The sequence below is a fragment of the Macaca mulatta genome, chromosome 13, assembly GCF_049350105.2.
Source record: "Macaca mulatta isolate MMU2019108-1 chromosome 13, T2T-MMU8v2.0, whole genome shotgun sequence".
Taxonomy (NCBI): domain Eukaryota; kingdom Metazoa; phylum Chordata; class Mammalia; order Primates; family Cercopithecidae; genus Macaca; species Macaca mulatta.
Window position 1 is genome coordinate 96,353,819 of NC_133418.1, and position 24,104 is coordinate 96,377,922.

A 24,104-nucleotide genomic window follows, 5' to 3' on the forward strand; every position below is an offset into this window, starting at 1 on the left:
AGCATTTTCTTTTGCGGAAAGTTGCTTCCCATTTGTTTAGTCTCCTTACCTAGAGTGCAAGCTCTTCATGGGCAGGGAGTTCATCTTTTGTTTCCTTTGTATCTTTTATTTATTTTTGGAGATGGAGATTCATTCTTGTCATCCAGGCTGGAGTGCAATGGCACGATCTTGGCTCACTGCAGCCTCCACTTCCTGGGTTCAAGTGATTCTCCTGCCTTAGCCTCCTGTGTAGCTGGGATTACAGGTGTGTACCATCAAACCCAGCTAATTTTTGATTTTAGTAGAGACAGGTTTTCACTATGTTGGCTAAGCTGGTCTTGAACTCCTGACTTCAGGTGATCCACCCACCTCAGCCTCCCAATGTGCTGGGATTACAGGTGTGAGCCACCATGCCTGGCCCTTTGTATCTTTGAGTAACCACCTTGGGGTTGAGTCCTTTGCAGGTGTTGAATGAATTATTATTGATTGATGGAAGGAAAGTTAGGTTAAAAAAACTTTGAAACTAAAGGTCATTAAATGGCAAACTTTTGGTACATTTGTACTGTGCTACTTTTTTGGAGGGTATTACGTACTGTACTACATTCTTTTCATGGATTATATGTCTTATTTAATGCTTATAACAACGCTGATAAATACTATTATTATCCCTATTTATTGCTGAAGAAACTAAGACTCAGAGATGCTAGGCAACTTGCCCAAAGTCACACAGCTAGCAAGTCTTGGAGCTGGAATGTAGACACAAATTACCTGACCCCACACCCTATGATATTAGGTACTCTGCTGTGGCACGTTTGTTTCTCTTTAGGTGAACTCATCTGTATCTATGCTAATAAACAACAGAAGAGAGATAAAGGAAAGTTATAGAGCAATTATCCAACCTTCCTTTCTTAAGTCAAAGGATTACTTTCCTTTCCCCTAACATCAGACATCAGAGATACCCACAAGAAGCCACATGTCTCAACTACTTCCCTGGCCACTGACTTCATCTGCAGAGGTGCTGAGCAGCAGTCAAAGAGAAAAGGCAGTAAGAGAAGTGAAGTGAGGAAGGAAGAAGGGGTTTAATTGTCAACAGAGTGAGAAATCAACCCCTGGAAAATGAAGCCTGTATTGTACAAGAACAATAGAATGATGATAATAACAATGATAGCAATCATAGTAACAGTAATTAGATGTTGCTATAATGACCCCACAAAGCCCAGTTTTTGCAGAAAAATAAGTTCTTCCTGCTCGTGACGTTGAGGAACTGACATCGCTTCCTGTGGCTTAGAGACTCAAACAGAGCATGGGGCCCACGTTACCACTTCTGAAAGGAACATTCCCGGTAAACAGAGTGAGTCAAGCCAGTGTCGTTTCCCTGGTGATCAGAGCATAGTGATCCTTCTACAAAGCATACACCCAGCACGCTCCATGCAGAAAATCAGTGAGCCTGGTCAGGCATTTCAGCTTTAATTATCTGAGTTGTTGTCAACAACAATCCCAGTGAAAACAAACAGCCACCATGCTGTTTTGGGGGCCCTGACGCCTAACTCCCTAGTGTCAGAATATAGCTTTTTCAGAGCCAAAGACTGAAGAGAGGTGGGGAGAGAGAAAGGGCAGCTATCCCCGGGGTCATGCACTCAGTTCTCCAGGTGCTGAGAGCCACCCTGCATGTGTGACCTGCTGGGCAGGAGGTGGAGCTGGAGCCAGCAGGGATAGCACAGGAGTGCAGGGTAGATGTGCACCTCCTGCTGCCCTGGAGAGGCAGTAATAGCACAGCTGTCAGAGCAAAGGCTCCTGATTCAGGCATGGTCTGATCCTGCCTCCTCTGTTAACTTGCCGTATAATCTTGGTGGTTTTGGAAAGCTTATAAGCCTCAGTGCCCCTGTGCAAGGGTGTGAGGATCTCAGGAGATAATTCACGTGGAAAGTCCTGCACAGCTGCTACTGCCCCCGGGACCAGGCTCCTGGATACCACCCTCCTCACCTCTCCTCCGGTTTCCCACCCTGATGTCTCAGCCTTGCCTTCCACTCGCCCTCCTGTATGGCATCTACTCACCTAGCTCTGGCCCCTTCTGCTGCCACATTTAGTCCTGCTGTCCCCTCCAAGGTGCCGGTAGAGAAGCCAAGAAGGTAAGGGTTGAACTTCTTCAGAATGTCTTTAGAGGAGGAGAGCACAGGTGAGAGCCTGCAGGACCCTCACAGTAACTGAGATGAGCATGCAGGGTGGGGACACACGGGTGGGACACAGGAGTTCTGGGGATTTTCAGGGCTGGCTGACTTCCCTCATTGCAGATAATCTCCTCTTCCCCTCCTCTAGCAGGAAGGCCCTGGCCCCAGGGAGGATGGCCACAGTGATGGTGCCTCTCCAGGCTGCTACTTACTGGGCAGTGTGGTGTGAGTCTCCAAGTTCCCATCCCCTCCGATGCTGGGGAGGAGAAAGCATATTTATTAAAATCACGCCAACATGCTGCTCCGTGTGTCAACATATGCATAAGTCAGAACCAGAACCAGAGATTCTGCCCCTGGGGCATCTCTCCCATCACCCTCAGGGGTAATGCAAGCACCACCGACTCTCCTGTCTCGCGCTGGGCCCTGGGGACCCAACTGCATCCTGGAGGGGTGACAGGGGAAACACACTACTCACACCTCTTTGAGCGAGCATCATCAATAGAGCATGTGTCAAGAACATTCTCACCTCCAAGAAAGACCCCTCCAAGATGTGGGTAGGTCACTGGAGTTGTTTGGTCGAGCTCCCACTGCTGTCTATAAAAAGCAAAAAGAAATTTCAGGGCTGGGCTGAGGGCACTGGAAGAGCCTCCTCTGGCCCTGGAGTAGCAGCTGGGACCTGGATTTGCCTTTTCTAAAAATAGTACCGGCTTTTCTCCAGGCCACCTTAAACTTGAGGTGGTCTTGATACATTCTTCTCCCCAGTACTCTACCTACAACCAGTTAACCAAGTCCTGTTGGTTCCGCCTTCCCACCCTCCCTAGCACCTGCCCCTTTCTTTTTGTTCCCTTTGCCATGTTCCTAATTGAGACCCTCACCTCCTTGCCACGGGCAACACCCTGGCCTCCTGCCTGAGCAAACTGACTCCAGTTTCTGTTCCTCCTGAACATGCCTCTTTCTTCATGTTCCCCAACCCCAGTCCTGACCCTTCAATGAGTCTCCCTGACCTTCAAGATCAAAGCCAAGTCCCTTCACCAATCTTCTGAGGTCACCATAATCTGGTTTCTACTTTCCTTCCCCTTGTTTGCTCCCTCCTTCCCAGTTCACACAAACCTTCAGGCCTAAACTAATTACCTGCCATTATTTTGGAAGCCTGAGGGCCCTGAGCTGGTCTACCCCATTACCACCCACTCCCATCCCCTCCTGGAACGCTGAACTCCCTCCTTTTCAGCACCTTACATTTCCAAATTCATTCTCTGAGACCCTCATCAGTTCCTATCTCCTCTATAAAGCTTTCTCTAAATGCTCTGCCTTAAAAAAAAAAAAACCCCTTGAAATTTACAAAAGTAACATATGTTAAATGATACAAAGATTTAAACAAATGAATGATCTACCCCTACCTTAAGAATCCTGCCTCTTGCCACAGATTCCACACTCCCTCCTCACCCCTTACCCACATGCAAATACCACCAGAGCTCATTAGTGGTAAACAGACTCGTATGTGCCTTTCCACATCTTTTTCCACGTTCATGCCAAAATGGAAACACTGCCACACATGTGGGGCTGGTGTTTGTTTCTACCGAAATAAATACCCTATTTTAAAAGTCCCATGTGGAGGGGAACAACGCACGCCGGGGCCTATCAGACAGTGGAGGATGCGAGGAGGGAGAGGATCAGGAAAAATAACTCAGGGGTACTAGGCTTAATACCTGGGTGATGAAATAATCTTTGCAACAAACCCCATGCCACAAGTTTACCTGTGTAACAAACCTGCACATGGACCCCTAAACTTAAAAGTTAAAAAATAAAAACATCCAAGTCCTATATGTCATCTATGTGATTATGCATTTCTTTCCATGTATGGTTCTTGTTTTTCTAGCCAGACAGGTTGCTGGGGGGATATGACTGTGTTTCATACCTTATTTCCCTTAGAATTGCTAATAGAGTATTGTTGTACATAGCAATGGCTAAGTAATCAGGGAACACAATTCACTTAGCAAGACTGTGCTATGTGCGAGGAACTGGGCTCCCTCTGCCCCAAAGCACATGTCCTTAAATGGAGTAGGGAGCATGGGGCAGTGTGTGTGTGTGTAAGATCTGCCACTCTGAGTCTGGGTAGATGGAGATGAGTCCCTTGATAAAGGCAGGCCGACTTGGATGAGTGCCATCACATACCAACAAAACGCCTGTGCCTGCGAACAGCGGGGAAGGCTGGGATTGCTTCTCCCTGGGAATTGAGAGGAGGCCTCGTGGAGGAGGGGGCTTTGAGCAGAACTGGGAAGGTGGCGAGACGGCATTCTATATCGCCTGGCTATGTTTCAGTGTCTGACACAGGTAGGCCCTCAGTAACAGGGGCTCAGCACTGAATGTGGAGCCAATGCTGGGGAAGAACAGATTTTGCACGAGGCCTGGCTGGACTCTGAGCTGCCTATCCTGGTTCACGGCTCACTACTCACAGTCAGAGAGTCACCCAGGGCGGCCACCACTTTGATGTCTGCTGGTTGGAGCTGGTGGACTAGGGGAGACAAGCAGAGAGGTGGTTGTGGGGGCTGGGGGTGTCTACCTTTTAAAGTACACATTTTACCAGAAGTCTATAACTCTGTCCCACTGCTCCCCATTGTACTTATTTTCAGCTTAAGGCTTTAGCAGTTTTGCCCCTTCCATTCATTCAGAGCAACCAAGGCACTGAAGGGAGTGGGCTTCATGGCTATTGTCCATCCTCAGAAGAGCCTGATTCACACTGGGGTGGTCTAGGAAAGTTCCAGCTGTGGGGTCATGTAGCACAGTCAGGTTGAACCCCAATCCCTGACTCTATCTGCCTCACTGGGCAGGGAGGCCTAAGGGACTGCCACTGGGACTATAAGGAGACAAGAAGTAGCATTCAGTGGAGAGGTCTGTGCACCTCCAACTGGAAGCCCAGCTGTGGCTGCAGAGGCCGCGGGGCGGGATCTAGGTCTGCACTGCATGGGAATTAGCAACTCCTGCTTAAAGCTCCAGGGTATATTTGTAGGGTCTCCCCCAACCTGATATTTGGCAAGGCCCTTAATTGAAGGGGATGATGATATTTTCACTCACCAGAGGTTGGAACACTATTGGAAGCCTTCCGCTCTGTACACACGAAGTCACTGCCCCAGTTCTAAATCAACAGGAGAAAAGATTCAGTGCCCAACACTCATTGTGCAGGGAGATAAACTTCAGCCCAAGAAGAACCAGCTAAGGGATTTTTGATGCAGGCTAGAAACGAGTCACCATACAGGATCATGTAAGGGAAAGAACTGTGAGCTATAGATGGGCTAGGAGGGAAATTAGGGGAAGAAATGGGTGTGTCTAGCTACCCCTATGCACAACCCACAGTGCATGTCCCCACATGTGCACCCACACACAACCTTTCGTATGCCAATACGTCTACGCTTTGAATGGAGCCAGTGGCTGCCCCAAAGCAGGGAAGAAAACCATGAAGTCATATACAGGCGAGTCTCCCAAAGGAACACAGCATTTGGATGCCTAACATGAGATTACAGGTATGTGTGTTTTATAAAATTAAGCTAATTGACACTAATTATAATGCTAGAACCTAAACAATAATTAAAAAATTTTTAGAATAGTAACACAAAATATTTTACAATTGTAAGGCTCCTAGTTTCTGCCTATCTTTTCTGGATACCTGTATGTCTTTTTGCATATTTAACTTAACAGCCTTATTCCTTATATGTTTGTTAATTAATGCAAGCAACCCTGGATGCTTTTAGTAAATTTTCTTTATCTCTAACACAGAGCATATTTTCCAGGTGCTGGGGGAAGGAGTGGGGAGGGAAGCAGAGGGCACAGAAATGATTAGTACCAAAAATCTGGGGTCAAATTGAATATCTTCCCAAAGTCCCAAATATATGCATGCTGAGTGCGGAGTAGGGCTTGACCAGGTTGACCGATTGTCCAGGAGTCTGACTGCCAGACACTATGAAAGCTTATCCATCTCTTCAATAAGATGATGAAGACAAGCCTTGTTGAAATATTCCTATCATGAGGGAGCAAAAATGGAACTTTTAAATATTATTTGCTTAGTCCAATGGAATTTAGTTTTTTCCAAGGGACTGCTCAATTCATCACACTGATGGATTTCTTCTGTTGAAAGGTTTAATGAAATCAAGAACATGCTTGTGTGCAGATGACAAATACTCAGAGAAAATGCAACGTAAAAAGTTATTCAGCCATCAGCACATGAGATATAACTCAGATAGTTGGTGAACCAGAGATAAGCATATTCCGTGTAGATGAACAGACCCTGGCTGGAATTTAAACGTGCTCGTCTGTCACAAGGGAAGAACCACGCACCACATCCAAAATCAGTGCATCCAAATCCCCTGAAGATCTTAAGCTGCAGATTCTGATTCAGCAGGTCTGGGGTGGTACGCAGGACTCTGCATTTTTAACAAGTTCCCAGGTAAAGCCTCTTTGTGCCTACTTTATCAGTTTTGCTTTTATTATTTTTAATTGACATATAAGTGTACATATTTATGAGGCATAGTATGATATTTTGATACATCTCTACAATGTGCAGTGATCAAATCAGGGTTATTAGCATATCCTTCACTTCAAATATTTATCGTTTCTTTGTGTTGGGAACATTCAAAATCTGCTGTTCTAGCTATTTGAAAATATATGGTAAACTGTTAACTATAGTCACCCTACTGTGCCATAGAACACTAGAAATTATCCTTCCTATCTAGCTATAATTTTCTGTTAATCAATTTATGCTGTCCCTACTCTGCAACCACCATCCACCCTTCCCAGCCTCTAATAACCGCTATTTATACTCTACTTCTGTGAAGTCAACTTCTTTAGCTTCCGCATATGGTGAGGACATGTAGTATTTGTCTTTCTGTGCCTGACTTATTTCACTGAACGTTATATCCTCTAGGCTCACCCATGTTACCTCAGATGACAGAATTTTGTTTCTGTGGCTGCTTTGAGTAGAAAGCTGTTAACACACACCCTTCTAGCTCTGGGATTTTTAGCTTTTCCAGCAGCAAAAGCAAAGACACATGAGACTGAAGAACCAAGAGGGCAGATCCAGACCCATTCAGCTCACCATTGTCTACCCAGCATTTAGCATAGTGCCCACTCCACGTAGGCATCCAACAGGTAAATGTTGAATCAATGAAGAAATGCCTGATTCACAAGATGCAGCTGACATTTCAATTCTCATGGAATTTGGTCACTGGTTCAATGAGGACAAGCCTCCACTGGGCTAACGTGAGCCTGAGAAAATTCAGAGAGGCTGGACACAGCATAACCTGCAGCCAGCAATCTGGTATTGCTTGTACCGCAGAGCTTAGCATCCAACAGTTCTTAACAATTTCATATGGGTTAGTTTCTTCAGCTGGCTTATATAATGTCTTTCCCCAATCACTCCTGTGGATGCCCAATCCATTCTACAGATAGCAGTCAGGGAGATCTTTGAAAGACATGAACCAGATCATGTCACTCTTTCCTGAGACCGCCAATGGCTTCCCACCTTTCTTCACTTGAAATCCAACGTTTTTACTCAGGAATTCAGGCTTTGTGTGATCTGGCTCCTTGGCACTCCTGATCTCATTTCCCCCACTCTCCACCTCATTCTCATGCCCCCAGTCACTCTGACCACCTCTGTCTTCCCCAAATACATGCAACACAGTCCCACTTCTGAGCCTGTGTGGTCCATGGTCCTTCTGCCTGGGACTGTGTTTCTGGCTCTCTGTGTAGCAAGTATCTCTTCATTATGCACATCTCAGTTTAAATCTCCCCTCAGAGAGGCCAGGCCTGCACAGTGCACCTGAATGTGCCTCCCTTGCCCCGGCCCCATCACACTCCTCAGAGCTGTCATCACTATCTGAAGTGACCATGCCTAGCCATGTATATAAGATGCCTTTCTCTGTAGATTGTAAGTTACGTGAGGGCCGGGATCCACCTGTCTGGTTGACACTTCTGTCTTCCTGGAATGGTGTCTGGCACATAGTATGTGCTCAATAATTGTGAAACTCTACTGGGCTCTCACTTCTCCTGGTCTGGACCATGTTCGATACTTCTCTGCATGCCTTCTAGCCCCCAGCATGAGACTGGATATAATATAGGTGTGAAACCGAAACTGCTGGTCGAACCCCATCCTGGTGACCAACAGACCTGATCTGGACCAGGTCTGACTGCCAGTCATGGTGTAGTCCAGGGTCCTCCAGGCCATCTTTGCGGTGGCCGTCCTAGGCTCACAGACACGGTCCATCCAATGGAATTAACCATGGGCTCTGAATCCTTAGCACTAGAATGACTGACTTGAACCAAACAAGGCCTAGGGGCCCACAGGAACAGGAACATGAACATGAACATGAACATGAACATGAACATGCCTCCACTTCCTTTTGGGCCCCACCCCTGAAATTGCAGTTCTCTCCCACTCAGCTTCCACCTTCTGAGAAGTCAACGCCACATCACACCCGCAGCCTCTCCCTCTTGAGAGGCTGAGCTGCTTAAGCAGTCACCATGTCTGTGAGCCCAGGATTGCCAAGGTCAAAGAAAATCAATCCACAGGCACTTCCTCTGCTTGGGGGCTGACGTCAGGTAAGCAACTTGAGAACATGTTAGGGCAATCCTGGGGCTTCGTGGTTCGGGAACCTTTTCTGTACATTCCAATCCCCAGTACGTAAGAAGCACATTTCTGCTTCAGTGAACGCTCTGAAGCCTGCACCACACCCGAGCCCCTGGCAGGTGGAAATGGTTTGTGTCTGAGAGACGCAGAGGTGAGTCAGGGGTTACCTCAGTGGCTGGCTTGGTGGGGTATGTGTAGTTACTGTTCCGAGGGGTCCTCAGGAAGGGCTCATTCTAAGAGAAAAGAAACCACATGGAGAGGTTATCTGACAGCACTGAAGTTTGCTTGCGAAGGAGAAAAACTAACAATCCTGCCCTGTAGATTTATTTAACATGATTCTTCTGCACTTATATAGAAAGAACTATATAAACATAATTTCATTCATTTTCCAGAGGGTTTTACATAACAGCTCTGGCAAGGGATGGACAACACAAGGCCCGCAGAGGGTTTCATACCCATTGCAGTCTGGGGTCTGCACTTCTGTGCCCCTCCTAGCAACTGAACAGCTCCCTAATCCTCAGACCTATCTATTTTCTTGGCGTTGTAATTTCTCTAGCAAGGGATTCATGTTTCAGCATTTTTTTTCTCTTCCAGAAAGTATTATGATTATCAATATATTTGAATATCTGTTATGTTTTTTCTTTCTGCCTCCTTTGAACTATATGTCTTATCCTCTTTAGGTTGGGTTCCTGTATCTTAGTCATTTTTTTTTCTTGTAAAACATCCTCCTCATTCTCTACTTACCTATCTGTTTCACAATCGTTTTCACACAAGCCCAGTCAAGAACCCAAGTCCACCCAGTTGCAGGTAAGGGGTTAATTAAAGAAGGAAGAAGGAAGCAGACAAAGGAGAAATGGGGAGAAAGCTAATGAGAAAACGTAAAAATGACAGGGAAGCAAGATCAAGTTGATAAGACTAAGATCAGGAAACACCAACTGGGCCCAGGCTGTGTACTCCCACAAAATGTGCTCAGTGGAGTAGTAAGCCCATGGTCTGAAAATTTGGGAATAAAATGGGAACAAGCAGAAAAAACCAGGCTGACGCAGTGGCTCATGCCTGTATTCCCAGTGTTTTGGGAGGCCAGGGTAGGAGGATTGCTTAGGGCCAAGAGTTTAATACCAGCTTGGGAAACATAGCAAGACCCCATCTCTACAACAAATTACAAAAATAAATTAGCTCAACATGGTGGCGTGTGCCTGTAGTCCTAACTACTCAAGAGGCTGAGGCAGAAGGATTGCTTGAACCCAGGAGTTTGTGGTTACAGTGAGCTATAATTGTGCCGGTGTACTCCAGCCTGGGCAACAGAGTGAGATTCTGTTTCAATTAAAAAAAAAAAAATTGGCCGGGCGCGGTGGCTCAAGCCTGTAATCCCAGCACTTTGGGAGGCCGAGACGGGCGGATCACGAGGTCAGGAGATCGAGACCATCCTGGCTAACACGGTGAAACCCCGTCTCTACTAAAAAATACAAAAAACTAGCCGGGCGAGGTGGCAGGCGCCTGTAGTCCCAGCTACTTGGGAGGCTGAGGCAGGAGAATGGCGGGAACCCAGGAGGCGGAGCTTGCAGTGAGCTGAGATCCGGCCACAGCACTCCAGCCTGGGCGACAGAGCGAGACTCCGCCTCAAAAAAAAAAAAAAAAAAAAAATTTAGACTGGGTGCAGTGGCTCACACCTGTAACCCCAGCACTTTGGGAGGCCAATGGGAGGGGTTGATCACATGAGGCCAGGAGTTCGAGACCAGGCTGGACAACATGGACCCTGTCTCTACTAAAAATACAAAAAAAAAAAAAAAAAAAAAAAAATTAGCTAGGTGTGGTGGTACACACCTGTAATCCCAGCTACTTGAGAGGCTGAGGCACGAGAATTATTTGAACCTGGGAGGCAGGGGTTGCAGTAAGCTGATATCGTACCGGTGCACTCCAGCCTGGGTGACAGAGCAAGACTCTGTTTCAAAAAAAAGGAAAGGGAAAACCAGAATGTTGGAAAAGTGATCTTGTCTCATACCTGACCACATGTACACAACCATGTTCTTGCCTGGCATTGTAGGTGACTGACTTTGCACCCCCCAAATGCCCCACTTGACAGATGAGCAGAAGCTGAGCCTGAGTAAGGAAGGGACTGTTTCCAGGTTAGGGAACAAGTGATGAATGCCCAACTGGGGCCAGAGCTGACCGGACCGGCCTCTTGCCTGGTTCCATTCCTCACACTGGAGGTCAGGCCAACAAAAACCCTGTTGGTCAGACAGCGGGAAAGGAAGACACTGGGAGGACAGAGTCCACCCACACAGAGCTCTCAGCCCCCAGCTCAGATCCTGGTTCCCTGAGGCACCCGACAAGTCTTCCCTTTCCTCTGGTCTCAGCATTCCTGTCTGAAACAGGGGCTGGTAACAGATATCCTTTTTTTTTTTTTTTTTTTTTTTTTTTTTGAGACAGAGTCTTGCTCTGTCTCCCAGGCTGGAGTGCAGTGGCGCGATCTCTGCATCCTGGGTTCACACCATTCTCCTGCCTCAGCCTCCTGAGTAGCTGAGACTATAGGCGCCTGCCACCACACCCAGCTATTATTATTATTATTTTTTATTTTTTGTATTTTTAGTAGAGACAGGGGTTTCACCGTGTTAGCCAGGATGGTCTCGATCTCCTGACCTCGTGATCCACCTGCCTCAGCCTCCCAAAGTGCTGGAATTACAGACATGAGCCACCGTGCCCGGCCCCTGACATCCTTTCAAGGAGAGGTACTCAGGGCCAAGTGGGAGAAGTGAGCCCTGGACCATCTACAACAGCATAAGACAGAAGAGGGCTGATGGTGGCAGGTCCATGTAGCTACTTGGGCTTGTCTCGGGTTAACAGCAAGCATTCCCTCAGCATTCGCCAACAGAGAGGGTGATCTGGGAGCATTTATAACTAACTGACCCACGCTGGTTGAGCAGCCGCAGCGTTAGAGCGTTTCTAGGAGCCAGGACGAGGGGAGGAGAGAAAGAGACAACTGGCTTGGGTGGGGAGACAGACTTGAGAAGCTGAGGCAGTGAAGCATCAGAGAACGGCGTGGCCAGTCAGGGCAGCACCTGCTGAGGAACTGGGGCAAGATCTGGAGATGTAGGGTCCTCGGAGACAAGACTCAGTGGCATTCTCCCTGCACTTCAAAGGAGCCCAGACTGGGCTTAGAGAGTCCAGCAGCTGGAGCCAGTCCTACCGTGACCAGCATGGGAGGCACTGAGGGAAAGACAAAGCTGACCTTTTTGGAAGTGCCGCGAGTGCAAGTGGAGAACGTGTTTCATTGAATCTGTTTGATCACAAGATCTACAGGTTGGGGAAAAGGAGGCAGAGCTAGAGGGCCAGAGGTCAAGGAGACACTGGAATGTGTTACAGACTGAGGCCATGGCAAGGACAGAAACAGCCCAGGGTTGTGGCGGGTGCCTCAGGGCTTTCTCCCACTCCCCTTCTTTTCTTTTTTTCCCAACTCCTATGTCCCTGTCTAATGGGTTTTTATTGGGTTTTATTGGGCTTGGTTTTAGCTGAGTTTATTGACCATTGACCACTTGGTACATGCATGAGTCAGAGTGGTTTAAAGGCCTGGAGCCAAGCAGATGACGTGAAAGACAGGTTCGATGAAGCCTGACTGGCTCTTGAAGGCTAGGTTTGGAGCCCCCGTGAGTAAAAGGGGAGCCAACTGAATGGTAGCGCAAGGAACCGGTCTAGTAGTTCCAGCCATGCAAAGATGGTGTGGGCTGCCTGGGGAGGCAGAGCCCAGACAGCCTCCTGATGTGAGTCAGCAACATGAGTCAGTGGCTGCGGGACAAGGCCATTAACATCCTGGCTGCATTACTAGGTGTAACGTTCCACAGGGAAGGAGGCGTGATTTTCTTCTCCTCTGTGCTGGTTAGATGAAACGAGACGTACAGTCGCCACCTTACAGGGGCCACATTCCAAGGAGAAATACCCATATGAGGCAGGGGTTGGCAGCCATGTGTGCAATGAATGGTTGGAACTGAGAAGACTCTCAGCTGGGTGGTGGCAGTCAGAGGCAGGAGGACATAATGGTATTTCATGGGATGTCCTATGAGGTTTTCTATCGCATTCCATTCAACACTGGGTGTGGTGGTTCACACCTGTAATCCCAGCACTTTGGGAGGCCAATGTGGGAAGATTGCTTGAGCTCAGGAGTTTGAGACCAGCCTGGGCAATAGAATGAGACCCCATCACTATTAATTTTTTTTTTAAAAAGTGCTGGTTCCTACCTACACTGATTTCAGGTGGTTTGAAAGCTCACCTTAAGAAAGTGTGAACATTTGGGGATGGAGAACATTAGGACAAATACTTAATGCATGCGGGGCTTAAAATCTAGATGACAGGTTGATATGTACAGCAAACCACCATGGCACATGTATACCTCTGTAACAAACCTGCACCTTCTGCACATGTATCCTGGAACTTAAAGTAAAATAAATTAAAAAAAAAACTGTGAACATTTAAGCAGAGGCCATAGGGTGTCTTGGGAGGAATATGGTAGAAGAATTCCATTATTCTCTGAGAGATTGCATCCACAGAAGTCTAAGGCCCTCCCCACTGAGAACCTAAGATTACGTAAGTCTATTGTTTCATGGTGGGAAGGTGGGAATAGGTAGCCTTTAACGTACAAAGTGATGAGGATCTGAGCCCCTGCAGTGGCAGTGGGAAAGGGAAGAGGGACAGGTGGGAAGAATCCTATTAGATTCTGGAGGACTGGTAGGAATCCTATTAGATAGGGTCCCTGACATTTCATGCCGGCAGAATTTGAAAACTCCAATGACACTGACAGAAATAGAGAACTCCTAAGAGGCAGAGAGTTTGGGAAGACAAAGAATTAGTTCCTATTTAGACACTCCTTGCTCAGAAAATTATTTTTTGAATGAATGTGAAGCTTGAGATGGTGGTGGGGTCATGGCAGGATTAGATTTAGAAGCTCTGAGCATCAAAAAGATAACAATGTCACCTATGTAATTCAATATAAAAACACTGCTAGACAGAAAACTAAGTTTAAGGGAATTTGACAGACTTCTGACAGGGTGTAATACATGAACTTATTTCAGCCCCCCTCCCGCTTGATCATACATTAATCTGTCTTTTGGGTAGCCTTATACCATATAGAGCATCCAAGGAGAAATGTATTTTAAAGGTCGGAAATAGAGGATTGGAGTTCGGGAAAGAAGAAATGAAGACACAGATTGAGAGACTGACGAATGCAGCACAAAGAAATTTCACAGGAAATCCTGGAAATGGATAAGTCTCAGAGTGAGAGGATGTGGAGACAGAGAAAAGAAAACAGAGGCCAGGCACAGCAGCTCACACCCGTAATCCCAGCTCTTTGGAAGGCTGAGGCTGGTGGATCACTTGAGTCCAGAGTTCAAAACCAGCCTGAGCAACACGGCAAGACCCCACCTCTACCAAAACAAACAAACAAACAAACAAACCAAAATTAGCTGGGCACGGTGGTGCATGCCTGCAGTACCAGCTACCCAGGAGACTGAGGTGGGAGGATGGCTTGAGCCCACGAGTTCAAGGCTGCAGTGAGCTGTGATTGCTCCACTCACTTCCAGCCTGGGAGACTGAGCAAGACCCTGTTTCAAAAAGCGAGTGAAAAAGGAAAGAAAACAGAATGGAGACATGAAAATTGGAGAATATCTACATTTTCAAGACTGGGGAAAGGGATGAGGAGGGTCATTAAAGGCAGCAACCAGAAGACCAGAAAAATAAAGGCGATTTAGTGTCCACAAACCCAGGAAGGAGTGAATTTCAAGGGGGAGGTGGTGACCTTTGACAAGGGCTTCAGAGAGGTCAAGAAGAATGAAAGCTAAAAAAAGGACCAGGCATTCAGCCAGCTGCCCTGGGGTTAGGAAAGGACTGGGCAGAAAGCCCATTAAGGCAGAGTATAGGCTCAGTCCACAGAATGGCTAGTCAAAAGTTGGCTGTAAAAGGACTGTCCAACTTGAAAGTACAACAGAAATCCACGGTATGCTGTTAAGTCACCCTACCTGGCTCGCAGAATGTATGAGCAGTTAGACTGAGGATGGGAGGAGGCTGAGAAAGCTCATGCTCACAGCCATCTCGGCCTCCTGCCTCCCGCCCCCCACTGCGTCCTGCCTGTCGCCTGTTGCCTCTATGTTTAGACACATCTAGGACAAAAATATGTGCTGCCTGGCCCCTGTCAGCTCACACTGAGATGCTGGTGGACTTTTATATCACTCCAAGGCACATGGGAGGGAGCAGATGGGACCCGAGGAATGCAGAATGCTCAGAACGCAGTGAAGTTGGGCTGGCCAACAGATGGACCCTTTCAGAACGAGCTCCAAGGTTGCTTAGCAACACCTTCACCCGGGCTGGGCTGCTTCTACTGGTTCCACGAGGCTGGATCTGCTCACCTCTGCAAATCAGTGCAGTGGCTCCATCAGGCTCTGTCTAGAAGGGAGGCACTGAGCCCACTGTGCTTAAGATGCTGCTGGGTGGAGCAGCCTCCTTTTGGGGGTCTCTGCCTGATCTGGGGCAGAGCCTGGAAGTGGTTGCCTTGAAGCCCACAGTGACAGGGCTCTCCCTGACCCAGGGCTTAGGCTCCAACTCAGTGCTCAATACACGTTTGTTGAAAGAAAGAGCAAATGATGGCTGCTTTTGTTATGTAATGGAAGGGGAGTGGACAGTTTGGAAAGGGCGCTCCATGGCTGATATTCAGTATGGCTACAGGGTTGGTAAAATATTGAAATACCTACAGTATGGCTTATTGTGGCTATTTCTGAGTCCCCAAATGCCCCCACTACCCACGTTCCCTGGCTTCTCCCCTAGAACCCCCAGGCATTCTTAGGAAAACAGTTAAAGAGTTTACACCTGGCACAGTAGGGGCCTCCAAGGTTTTGCTCCAGGCCTTTGGCCAGCATCTGACCACCTGGACTAGAGTCATCTGTGTTGCACTAGTTGTTGCACAATCTGACAATCTCCTTAGCTCCAAGCACAAGACCCAGCAACGGAGCCCTCTGCGACGACTATCTTCACTTCCATCCCTTCTTCCTGCCATGCTTGCTCTCCTGATGGCACACGAGACTGAGCCTGAGCCCAAGACTAGGGTAGGGCAGGCAGCAGACCGGGAGCAGGCAGTGAACAGGGGTGCCCACTCTCTCAGGATTCCCAGCAGACACATGGGGGAGCTGCAGGTCCATTCCCCAGCAGGGAGGGTGGGAGAGGGTGGTGTGGCCGACCTAGGAGGGAAACCCAGCTTTCCAGATTGGGTCAGGCTTTCTGCTTTTATTGCTGCTGAGGGCTCTCTGGTCTTGGCCTTATTTGGTTAAAAAGCCATAAGACAGGGCCTAGAAACAGGAGCTGAAGACAATGTGGCTGAGAACCTGCCCCACCCCAGGCCTGAAGTCAAGCTGAACAACCACTTACAGATTCCTCCTTAAAAGGAGCCTGTAGCTGCCGTGTCCTTGTAGGTCCATCCTCGTCCCTCCTCCATACAGCTCTGGGCTCTGCCCTTTGCTGCTCTCCTCTGTGATCCTTTCCTTGTGGAATCTCCCTAATCCAGGCTCTCCTGTCTCCAGCCACAGCTCCTGAGCCTGCCGGGGTCCTGCCTGGGCCCTCTAGCCTGTAGTCAGACTTTTTCATCTGCCCCAAACACCGCTGCTAAAAGAAGCCTTCCTGCCATTTTCCTGGCATCCCGATGGCCTCTCTCAAGAGCCCACTTTTCTCACCAGGATCCCCTCCTTCTGCTGGGGCCTGGTCCTCCTCTCCCTGCTGCGTCTCCTATTCCCAATGGCGGCTGCACTCTCGTCTCCCCTCTCGCCTCCCCTGTCCATTCTCATGGACTCCCCTCCATCCTCCAAATCTCTCAGGCCTCAGTAAGGGGGCGAGATGGGTGCTGAGGAAGCTGGGGTGGAAGACGAAGTGGGTAGGGCGAACTGTGTGTCCTGGTTTGTGGAGAGGAGCCAGGCAGGTCCTCCCCTCTTACCTGAGTGGGGCAGGTGATGGGGATCTCTGCTCTCAGGTCCAGGGTCTCTGTTTTGCTTCCAAGTGGTTCAAGCTGATCAGGGAAGAAAAGGGAGACACGGGTGTAGTAGTTTGTTTCCATGGAAGTGAACATTCCCTGGCAGCATCCTGCAGTGGGGAAAGCTCAGAACTCAATTTCAGGGGGGCTTGGCTCCCGCTTCTGGCTCTGCCAGTTGCCAGCCGTGGGGTTTTGGGCCAGTTGCTTTGCTTCTCTGGGAGTAGCTTCTTCGGGGACTTGTCATGCTTCTCTAGCAGGGATGTGGAGAGCCATAAATGAGATAACATGGCTTAAACTGCCTGACATGGTGGCTGGCACACAGGGAAAGTTGAATGAATGTGGGGTTTTTGGCTTGCGTTTCTGTAGAGAGCTCCCTCCTCAGAGTTCAAAGCTCTGAGGAGAGGGTGCAGCCGAGCTCAGGCCGAGCAGGCTCTTAAGGACTCCACATTTCCAACCGCATAGACGTCTACAGATGTGCCAGCCACTGCCCCCTCAGCCTCACTTGCAAGGCTCCATTCTGTAGGGGCTGGTGCTCTGCCCTAGACTAGAACCCCAGGGAACAAGGGACACCCCACTTATTTTACCATATTGGCCCAAAGGGCTCTGGCGAGCTGGGAGTGGAATTTCTGACTTGGGTGGATGCAGTCTGGGGCGAAGAAGGACGTATCTGGGAGCCCATCCTGAAAGAGACCAATATACCCCCTCAAGATCCTATTGCTTCAGAGCGAGCCACCACCAGCGGGCCTGGCCCCTGGGACTGACCACTCAACACCTTCCTTCCCCTGGGAGTGCTCCAGGTCACCAGCCCCTACAGGGCCCTCTCACCTAAAGAGAGAGATGCGGGCGATCCCACAAATAATAGTTTCGGGTGACCCCAACCCCAACCTTCCTTTTTGACCCTATAAGTGCCCCTTGTTTAATTAGAAAGGTGTCATATTTTGGGGCACATTCATGTAATGCCGGAGGCCATGCCATGGATGAAGGAGTGAGATCCTGGTCCTGCAGAGAGTCCTGGCCAGCCAGATGGGAAAAGCGACTTCCCAGCTTTTGGTCTGCTGGTCCTGGTGGTACTGGTGGGGAGAATGGAACAAAGCCTTGGGGAAGGCCTGCGTAGCTGGGTCCCCTGACACCAGCCTTGGTGCTGGGGTGCTGGGGTGGCATAGAGCTGCTCTCCTTCCCACTTCCCTCCAGTTAGGTGAGCCTCTTGGGGTGGCAACCCAGGGGAACAGACCTCAGTCCTCACCGGGTCCACTCACAGATCTCTTCTGTTCAGAGTGGAAGTGCCAGGCAAAGGGCATGGCCCGGGTGGAGACAGAGAACCCCCAGAATGCTCCCTTGTAACCGCAGTGCTGCGCACGAGAGAGGCCACGTGTGTGGCAGAAAGCTAGTCATCCGGAGCTGGCTGTGTTCGTGTCGGCCTCCCTGTCCCTTATTTCCTAAATGATCTCTACACCTGTGTTCCATGCGGTCGATCACACTCATTTCCAAACACAGATGTGACAATTTCACTTACGGAAAGCACAGTGCCTGGCACTAGTAGGTGCTCAACACAATGGAGGCTGTTACAGGGGTCATGGGAGCCTCACACATACGGATACGGCTCAGGTATTCAGGGAGCCCGCACCTGCCAGCACAGCCCCTGGAAAGCTGTGTCTTTCCCATTTTATGCACATGCTCATGGAAGCAACTGGCATTTCTGCCTTGAATTTCTTCCTCTAAAAGAGCACCATGGGTGAGGGCAGGGGACATACCGCCAGGACAGGGAGCTGGACGTTCTGGAAGAAGGGCTGCAGCACCACCGAAAAGTCCTCCCGTGTGTCATAGCGGCCTGACTCCACCAGCTCACGCATGCTGCTCTGGGGACACACGCACAGGGTCTTCAGCACAGGCCCTGGTGGGCCCAGGGCCCAGTGAGGCAAGAGCAGGGGTGATGGGCAGCCCATCTCCCTGGGTGAAGGGGCCGACTCAGCCTTTCCCTTGAGAACACAAATGCACCTGATGGCAAGTCCCTTTCGAGAATTTGGAAACAGGTTGGGTCACCTTTTTGTATTGATTGTAAGTAGACTACTCTCCCTGAAGGGCTAGGCAGGAAGTCCCAAAAGGGATAAAAACCTGGGAAGACCCGCCAGAGGCTCGGCTCCTGCCTTTGGAGTGGGAGTGTGGGGGAGGGAAAGGGGGTCTCATGAGGCACCCAGGGCTCCGGGCCAGGAGTTGGGGTTAAGCCCTCAAGGGCAGCTGGGCCATGGGGGCTTTCCCACCTGGATCCTACTGGGATGATTCCAACCAGGGGGCCTGAGACACCACAGTGACGTGAGACAGAGGAAGGGAACCAGGGTGCTCCCCGTCTCCCTGCAAGCCCTGACCAGCCCTTCCTTCCCTGGGGGCTCTGGGCTGTGTGTTAGAGTGAGCGTGGGGGAGAGGACACAGGATGGCCCCTTCTTGGTCTTACCTGGTAGGCTCGGCTGAAGGACTCCAGCCTGGCCAGCTCTTGGGAGTTCTCCCGCAGGGTCAGAACGCAGTTACACAAAATGCTGCACAAAGATGGGGAGGCAGGAGGCCCCAGAGCCCAGGCTTCCATCAGGTGCTGGTTCTGATTGCCCAGGTTCAGGGGAGGGGTGGAGAGGCTCCCTCCCACCCTGGTTTAGGAGCACTGAAGTCTTGAGCTCTGGTGCACATGCTCAGGGGCAGGCTTCAGGCCTCACGGGGGCACTGGAGAAAGCCCAAGGGAGGGAGCCGGTGTGGGAATGAGGACCCTCTCAAACCAACAGAGCACAAGTGTTGGACTGCAGGTGCTGGGCCTGCAACCGATTACTCAGCTGAGCAAATGAATTTGGGCAGTGAAAATTTAGTGTTTAATTAAAAAGAAAATGCATCCTCTGGTATTGGAGCTGGTATTTTTGGGCCTCTGATGCTATGCCCTAGACCTCTCCTTCATTCACATAAGTGCCCTTTTCACACCCATCACAGCTACTTAAAAGAGAGATTTCTAAAGCACTTGAAACAACGCCCGGTACACAGGAAGTTCTGTAAGATTTGCTAAGTAAATAGATGTGTAAGATACAAAGAACAATAAAACACACACCCATGTACTTATGGTCCAGTTTAAGAAACAAAACATTCCCAGTTTGAAACTCCCTGTGTCCCTCCTAATTCTCTTCTTCCCCTAAAGGTAACTGAGTTGCTCGTACCTTTTCCTTGCTTTCTGTTACAGTTTGACCACACATGTCTACATCCCTAACCACTGCCCATGTTCACCGTCTGGGCTATCCTGTCTCTCAGACACCAGCCTCTGTCCCAACCTTGATCCCTCCCCTGTGTGGCTGCCTGGTATCACAGAAGTTCCTGCCAGGCACCTTGAGGTTAGGTAACAGGGGAGTCATGGCTCCAGCCTTCCGGAAGGGGATCGTTCTGGCAGGAATCCTCCTTTACAGACTTGGACACATGGATAGACCAAGTCACAAAGACCCTGAGGCTTCACCACTGCCTGCGGGCCAGACCAGGAGGTGAGGGCATCTCCAGTGTGGGGACAGTCAGGACCTGCCTACCTGGCCTGCTGCACTGGGCACTTGTCCGGGTTTCCCAGGAACACCTGCCGCATGACACTGGGGTTCAAGAAGTCCACGAGGTTGACCAGGGCTCTAGGCACCTAATGGAAAAGCGGCGGATGAGAGGGGGGCTCCGGGGGCTTCTTCCTGGGGCTGTCTCAGGGCCCTGAGGAATGGGTTCCTTTAGCAATCCAGCTTGGTCTTTCTGGAGTTGAGTTCTGAGGAGTCTATACAGGGCTACCTCCTAGGGTCTTACAGGCCGTACATCACACAACTCCATGGGTGCCACCCAAAGGGGCTGCAGCAGCAATGGCACCTCCTGGAGTGGGACAATAAAGGCTAAGAGATCATCTCTGTTTGGCCATCATGTAGTGAGCCCAGATACATTAGAATGACCTTCGGTGAGATAGGTGACCTGTTCCCTCCAGCCCAACCTGGCCTAACTCTGCTGAGTAGGCACGCGGGCTCAGCCCACCAGGGAAGCATCTGGTGGTCAGAGCGCCCTGTGTCAGGTAGCCAGGGCAGCTTGTCCTTGCCAGAGGATGGTGGTGGTGGAGGGGGAATGTGCTGCTGGGTGCAGGACCAGACAGGGGCTTGCTCTCGACCCACCCTGTGGCTCAGAATGCAGTGCCCAGCCTGGGGCCCACCTGGCTGCTACCACCAAAAAAAATGTCCCAGATAGTAGTGGGGAGACATTAGACAATTCCACCGAGTGTCCCAGGTAGTGGTGGGGGAACAGCCTTCCCTTCCTCAGACCTGAGACCCTTCGGGGCTGATTCCATATAGAATAAGCTTTCCTTGGGGTTCTGAAAACAGAAGGAACCCATGCCCCTGGCTGTCTCCTTGAGAGAAGGGGGTTCTTCTCCCATTCTTTCCCCCCATCCACCTTCACCCTCACCATGCTTGAGCTGTTATCAGCTTGTGGGAGCCCCCTACCCACCTCTCTATGTAGGACATCCAAGGCATCGCGGAGATGGTCAACAAAGTTGGCTGCAGAATACAGATTCTAGAAAGAGACAGGAAGGAGGAAGAGGAGAAACTGATTAGGGTGAGAGGGCAGTGGAGGCAGTTCTCAACTTCCCTTCTGGCTCCAGCCCTAAGGAGTTGTTCCCCCTCTAGCCTCCAGCTGTGGCCAGCTCACCACGTCAAAATCTGAGATGAATAGTTGACTACTTGCTGTTGTCAAAGATGGGCCAGTGGGAAGACTAGAAACTTTAGCCAGAGCTTTGGTTCAGGAGTAGAAAGTGGAGACTTCTCCTACCAATTGCTTGCTACAGTTTCCTCTTTCTGAATTCTCAGGAGTTATAAGAGAGAGGAGTAGAAATACCATATATCTGCCACCTGCTACCTCATCACCTAGGACATGGAGATGGTGCCAAGAACCTGGAGGGTGGTGGGGTAAGAAGTGTGTGTATGTGTGTGTGTATGTGTTGTATGTGTATATGTGCAGACATGGGTGTAGCTGGATAATCCTAGGATTGGTTTTAGGAGCTGTTCTCAGGGAAGATCTCCAATGCCTACTGGGCAAAGTTAGGAACAACACGTAGGCCTGGACCTGGCCCCCATTACCGAATCCGTGCAGTAGTCACATAAATCTCTGCCTCCAATCAGCACTGTGATGACCTTCCAATCTTCATGGAAATTTACTCTCTATATGGAAGGAGGAAAATGCTTGGTAATTTCCAACAAGGAAACAAAAATATCCCTGCCCTAGGAAATCCAGTCAACCCTCTATAACATCCTTGCCCACTTGAAGTAATGGAATTGGCATCTCTGAACTGAAGGAGTTTTAGAGGTTTATTTATAGACCACAGAATCTTAGCATCAGGATGGATTTTCAGTGTCACTGTGCCCAGCAACAAAGCTCTCCCCACTGACATAATCTCCTCCATAGGACCTGTCAGGGAGCTGTCCAACCACTGCTTGAATGTCTCTAATAATATGGGGCTCACTGCTTTTCATGGCAGACCACTTCATTTGAAGACAACTTTAGTGAGTTAGAAAATTAATATTTAGAAATAACCATAAATCTGACTCACATGGTCATCTTTCATCTTCTGCATCAGAGTTTGGACTTGGCTCATAAGATCCCTAAGAGAGAGAGAAAACCCATTCTTCTGTGGAGGAATAGTACCCATAGTTTTCCTCCTCGGGGGCCTGAACCAGAGGCTTCTACAGTATCATCCCCACTGCATGAGCTGGCAGAGATCCCGAGGCTCAGAGACCAGGAGCGACTTGCCTCTTCTGGAAAGTTATTACAACAGATAATCATTTGAAAAGCCAATGATGTGTTTGTCCTGCAGCCATAGTCAAAGGTACTGCCAATTATATTGGTTACTCATGGTCTCCTTTCTGGGACTCCACATGCAAAAGGGTTTTTAGGATTCCATGTGAAGAAACCATTCATCTCTTTTGGAAGACTAGTTTAGATCCTAAAATTAGACCTATGAAACTTTTAGCATGCTTCCTCTTTTCACTCTGGCTGCCAGGAAGCTAAGTTTGATGCTCAAACATAATAACCATAAAAATGTTCATATCGACACAGTTACTTCTTTATTTCCTCCAATGGCTGTGATTTTTCTCGTACATATATATATATTTTTTGTAAACTTATCTAAATGCTTCTTTCAGAAAGAGGTAGGGAATCACATGTGCTCTACACATGACTGGGTTTATAATTTATGGAAGGTGGCAGGCCTGGTGGCTCATGCCTGTAATCCCAGCACTTTGGGAGGCTGAGGTGGGAGGATTGCTTGAGCCCAGGAGGTTGAGACCACCCTGGGCAACAGGGTAAAACCCTGTCTCTACAAACATTACAAAAAACTTAGCCAGGTATAGTGGTACATGCCTGTAGTCCCATCTACTAGGGAGGCTGAGGTAGAATGATTGCTTGAGCCTGGGCAGTGAAGGTTGCAGTGAACTGAGATCATGCCAGGGCACTCAGCCTAGGTGACAGAGTGAAATCCCATCTTTGGAAAAAAAAAATGTAGGCCGGGTACAGTGGCTCATGCCTGTAATCCAAGTACTTTGGGAAGCTAGGTGTGCGGATCACTTGAGGTCAGGAGTTTGAGACCAGCCTGGCCAACATGGTGAAACTCTGTCTCTACTAAAAATACAAAAATTAGCTGGCCGTGATGGTAGAAGGCTGTAATCCCAGCTACTGGGGAGGCTGAGGCAGGAGAATCACTCCCGGAAGGTGGAGGTTACAGTGAGCAGAGATTGTGCCACTGTACTCCAGCCTGGCTGATGGAATGAGACTCTCTCTCAAAAAAAAAAAAAAAAAAAAAAAATTACAGTTTGTGGAAGGAATAGATTTCAGGCACCTGAGCTCCCCACTTCCACTTGTTCAGGGCCCTGTTATAGACCTGGGTGGGATGGATCCATAGCAAGGTGAACTCCCAGGACATGGCAGTGGGACCATCTGTCCCCAGCTGTTTCTATTACCAAGAGTCCTCCCAGGGTGAGGGAGTAGGTCTGGGGGCCACACCCCTCAACCAGAAGGTTGAGCAAGAAGATGACATGTGACAGAGGCTCAGATGGCTGAGCCAGGAGCTGCACAGAGCAAGAAGACCTGGGCTGCTGGGGTCTCTAGGAGCAGGGTAGGGGCCCCCTTGGAGACCATCCCAGGAGGCTGGCGGATGCTCTTCTTTGGGTGCCTCTGGGCTTCTCCATTGCATTTCTTGTTAGCTCCATCATGGGGCTAAGGAGGGGACATGACTCATTACTCCAGATGCCTCTAGGGCCAGAAGACTTGCCCCATCCATTTGGTTGGCCCTCTCTGATCTTTTTGGGGAACT

General features: G+C 49.3%; 1 protein-coding gene and 1 long non-coding RNA gene across 4 annotated transcripts in view; one reads left to right on the forward strand and one right to left on the reverse strand.

The window, feature by feature from the left end:
- PLB1 (phospholipase B1) overlaps positions 1 to 24,104 on the reverse strand; it is a 150,034-nt gene that overhangs the window by 20,122 nt on the left and 105,808 nt on the right. For both annotated transcript variants that reach the window (XM_077959806.1, XM_077959805.1), the window contains exons 36-49: positions 22,347 to 22,398; positions 21,877 to 21,957; positions 21,248 to 21,313; positions 20,308 to 20,408; positions 19,212 to 19,293; positions 18,514 to 18,618; positions 17,347 to 17,442; positions 16,727 to 16,798; positions 8,931 to 8,996; positions 5,220 to 5,280; positions 4,601 to 4,659; positions 2,674 to 2,741; positions 2,360 to 2,403; positions 2,035 to 2,134 (exon numbers count right to left, since the gene is read on the reverse strand). In XM_077959806.1, coding sequence (XP_077815932.1) covers positions 2,035 to 2,134; positions 2,360 to 2,403; positions 2,674 to 2,741; positions 4,601 to 4,659; positions 5,220 to 5,280; positions 8,931 to 8,996; positions 16,727 to 16,798; positions 17,347 to 17,442; positions 18,514 to 18,618; positions 19,212 to 19,293; positions 20,308 to 20,408; positions 21,248 to 21,313; positions 21,877 to 21,957; positions 22,347 to 22,398 — 1,053 coding nt within the window. The remainder of the gene's footprint in view (positions 1 to 2,034; positions 2,135 to 2,359; positions 2,404 to 2,673; positions 2,742 to 4,600; positions 4,660 to 5,219; positions 5,281 to 8,930; positions 8,997 to 16,726; positions 16,799 to 17,346; positions 17,443 to 18,513; positions 18,619 to 19,211; positions 19,294 to 20,307; positions 20,409 to 21,247; positions 21,314 to 21,876; positions 21,958 to 22,346; positions 22,399 to 24,104) is intronic.
- Positions 8,599 to 15,380, forward strand: LOC144333807 (uncharacterized). Of its 2 annotated transcripts, none has more exons than XR_013402870.1 (2): positions 8,599 to 8,735; positions 13,870 to 15,380. It is a non-coding gene; the product is annotated as an uncharacterized LOC144333807 (long non-coding RNA). The 2 variants fall into 2 exon arrangements; XR_013402871.1 differs by lacking the exon at positions 8,599 to 8,735 and adding an exon at positions 8,786 to 8,914 and having other exon boundaries at positions 13,870 to 14,388.